Genomic DNA, 3,475 nt, shown 5'->3' with positions numbered 1-3,475 from the left:
CATCCTTGAATTTAAAGAAAGAGAGGTCCACAGCAGTACACAAGCCTTTCTGCGTACAAACTTCACAGGCCGTTAGGAACAAAGTACAGAGAGAGAGAGAGAGAGAGTGTAGGTTGGGCTGCGTTTCATACTGCAAAGTCCTTCCCTCCCCGCACTTCACTTTCATTGCATTTAATATACCCCCATTAACTGCTTGGTCTCTCTCTCTCTCTCTCTCTCTCTCTCTCTCTCTGGAGGTACCACAGTTCTGAGAACCACCAGGGAAATTTCTTCGAGGCCCCTTTCACTTTCTCTCACTAGGCAGATATTCCCCCCAAGCATTGAGCCTCTTTTCTTTTTCCCTAGGCATGTACCGGAGAGAAAAAGGTCAGGTTGGTTGGCTGGGCATTCCTCGGAGGAGCGAAGTGAATGATAAATGTTTCCGGTAGTAGCTACCAATTCCAGCATCAACAAATTTCATAAATTTGAGAGAGAAGAAATGTGATCTTTGGGTATATGACCGCTAACAAAAACCAGTCGCATTCAAGTCCGACACTACCGCTAAAGTTTCTGCATTTAACTCGCTAGAAACTCATGCTACCCTCATAAAAGTTGCTTTTTTCTCATTCTGATGATCTCCGGCCTACAGGATATTGAGGGGTTTCCATGATTATCATTAGAGTATTAGTCCTTGGAACAGGCACATTGGGTTTTGATGACTGTATTCGCTCACCGTGACATTGTACTCCAGCAGAAGAGAAGTACTTTGTTGACAGATATTAACCCTAAGGAAAAGCCAAAATCTTGAACAAAGATGCATAATCATGGATACCCCAAATCAGGAAATTAAACCTGAATGCATGCCAGCAAAAAGAAACGCTATTCGCATACGAGCTTACGGGTAAATTAATGGTTAGTTGTATTAGAAAGATATTCTGACATTTTTTTTCTATGCCTTCAAGGCTTCTTCTTCATCTATCCCTTGTTGCTACGAGTAGTAGTAGATAGAGGCCTACCCTATAGTATATACTCAATAACTATTCCGTCCACTGAGGAAATGAAGATCATAAATTCAAACCCATCATCGTCTAGCAACTCTTCAGAACAATAAGCAGCAACATTGCTACCTCCAACAGAAAAGGACACCAGAACCCGTAATAACCACCACCATGCCTTGAACATCCCAAAGATGCCATGAAATGGACATTTTGCCCCACTCCGCTACCACCCAACTTGGCCTCTGAGGTGGGCTTATCAACCACAATGCCCTGTTCCTGACAGGGCTTGACCCCAAATGGCTTGTGGCTTGTGGATAGCGACTCAGTCCGGTAACACAGGCCAGGGTTGTCCCAGGCCCCGAAGCGCCTCTCCATCTTTCCATAGAACCATTTAGAGAATTCGAGCTCCCCGGTGAAGTTGTTGCCGTTTAGGTACAGAGCATTGATGCTGGGCAATGTTGCCAATTCTGGTGAGATGTGACCACCGAGGTGGTTGTTGCTAAGACCCAGAAACCTGAGGTTTTTCAGCTTAGAGATCGACTCTGGAAAGTCCCCAGTTAAACCCGTCTGTGAAAGGTCCAAAGTGACCAGGCCCTGCAATTTTTCCCACTCTAGGATTCTCAGGTCCCCTCCTATCGGGTTGTTGGCCAAGATCAGCTCTTGCAGTGAGCACATTGATTCGAGTGACCGAGTCAACCCACCAGAGAGCTTGTTGTTCCTCATGTCCAAGAGGGTCAAATTCTTGAGCTTCCCCAGTTCCATCGGCAGCTTCCCTTCTAATAGATTGTTGCTCAGGTCCAGCTTCAGGAGTGAAGTCAAACCCCCAAGAGCCGAAGTCAAAGGCCCGGACAGAGAATTGCTGCTCAAATCAAGGATTAATAGCTTGGACAATCCGCCGAAGCTGTCCGGGATCCAGCCCGTGAGTGAGTTCCCCCCGAGGACTAGCCGCTTCAAGTTCGGTAAGCTACCGATGTTCGGAGGCACATTGCCACTCAAACCATTCTCTAGGATCACCAGTGATTGGAGGTTAACGAGCTGGCCAAAGCAAGACGGTATTTGCCCGACGAGCCCCGGGTTCGACCGGAACTCCAACGACTCCAAGCTGTCCGCCAGATTTCCCCAGCTTTCGGGAGGCACCATGACGGGATTTTGGCGGGGCGAGACGAAACAACCGAAGAAGGAGAGGGATTTCAGGTGAGTGAGCTTGAAGACATGTGGTGTGAAGACAGGGTTGGCCGAGCAAACAAGGGAATTCTCATGAACTGGTCCGACGTTCAGGGTGGTGACATACCAGACCCCATCAAATAGATCACAGGACACTCCCTGTTAAAAAAGAAAGCAAAGCAGAGGTCATTTCTCATGACAAAGCCGAAGCTTTCAGAGCAACGAAATCGACTGCATGATAATCACCTAACAAAATGGCTAAGAGCTTGCAGTGCACGTTAATATTATCATATTGATGGAGGGTTTATTTGTGAGACCTTCATGTAAGCGATTAAGGCTACGACAGTAAAATGAGTGCAACGGCCTCAACTCAATCTAAACTAAACAGCACTACAATTTAAAACATTGTATTCAAGATTGGTAATTGCAACTGCAAGGTTCTTTTTTTTCACCCGTTGGGTGAAAAGTCAGTTAAAGTTTTTCTTTGGCGGTCCAAAACTCGTGCTCTGTATCTTGTAATGCTTCAATAGCACAGTACAGTACGGTACAGATTTGCCAATGTCACAGTGAAGATTTGCAATCCACAACAAAAATGTGATGGTACTGTAGATACCTGTATGGGAGTCCATCCACAAGGGTCTGGGTAAAGATCCGACCCGTTCCACCAGCTGCCCACAAACCCCTGTATTGCAGAGTACAGAGACTGCCTCTCTGTTTCCGCCATTGGAGCTTCGTCTGTGTCTCCTGCTTCTCCATGCCAAGCAGCGGCCAAACACACCCCCAAAATGATGAGCCAACCAAAGTTCTTCATAGTTACCGTGTGCGTAAGTGTATCGAGAGAGAAAGAGAAAGAGGGCAAGGAAATGAGAACTCAGAAGTTTGATGGACAAGAAAAGGACCGATATGGGTCCCTCAAGAGAATTAGCTGATATTCTTCCAGAATGGAAGTTCCTGCGATGAGAAGTATTTGTAAACCTCGAGAGAGAGCAGAGAGGGCAAGCTCAAACCGTGAGCACAGGGTTCGATATTTATATAGAAACGGCAAGGAAAGGCGTGGCATTAGGAATAAGAAGAACACTCCAAAAAGCGCCTCTGGAAGCAGAGAAACTGTAAATTGCCCCCAGTAAATATTGAAGAAAAGGAGAGGGGGGAGAGTGGTTGGTGAAATGAATTAGGGACAGCGGGAGGAAGTACGTAGGAGCAGCTTCTGCTTCTCTTTTCTGCGTTGTGAATGTCTCTCATCAGACACTCATGATGGCTGTTCGATGTTTTTTTACACAGGCATCTAGTATATAGGCTATAATAATTATGTCTAAAGGGATTTCTAAAAGAAC

General features: G+C 46.1%; 1 protein-coding gene across 1 annotated transcript; it reads right to left on the bottom strand.

Annotated features, from left to right (window-relative positions):
• Positions 1 to 1,029: 1,029 nt before the first annotated feature.
• On the bottom strand, positions 1,030 to 3,150 carry LOC104453831 (piriformospora indica-insensitive protein 2). Its single transcript, XM_010068458.3, has 2 exons — positions 2,755 to 3,150; positions 1,030 to 2,300 (listed from the first exon to the last, which is right to left on the bottom strand). Exons 1-2 carry the CDS (start codon positions 2,950 to 2,952, stop codon positions 1,068 to 1,070), a joined length of 1,431 nt encoding a protein of 476 aa, XP_010066760.1. The 5' UTR covers positions 2,953 to 3,150; the 3' UTR covers positions 1,030 to 1,067.
• Positions 3,151 to 3,475: the final 325 nt, after the last annotated feature.

Source organism: Eucalyptus grandis, chromosome 7 (genome assembly GCF_016545825.1).
Source record: "Eucalyptus grandis isolate ANBG69807.140 chromosome 7, ASM1654582v1, whole genome shotgun sequence".
Lineage (NCBI taxonomy): Eukaryota > Viridiplantae > Streptophyta > Magnoliopsida > Myrtales > Myrtaceae > Eucalyptus > Eucalyptus grandis.
Note: the sequence above shows the minus strand (reverse complement) of the source record. Positions and strands in the feature narration are given on the sequence as shown.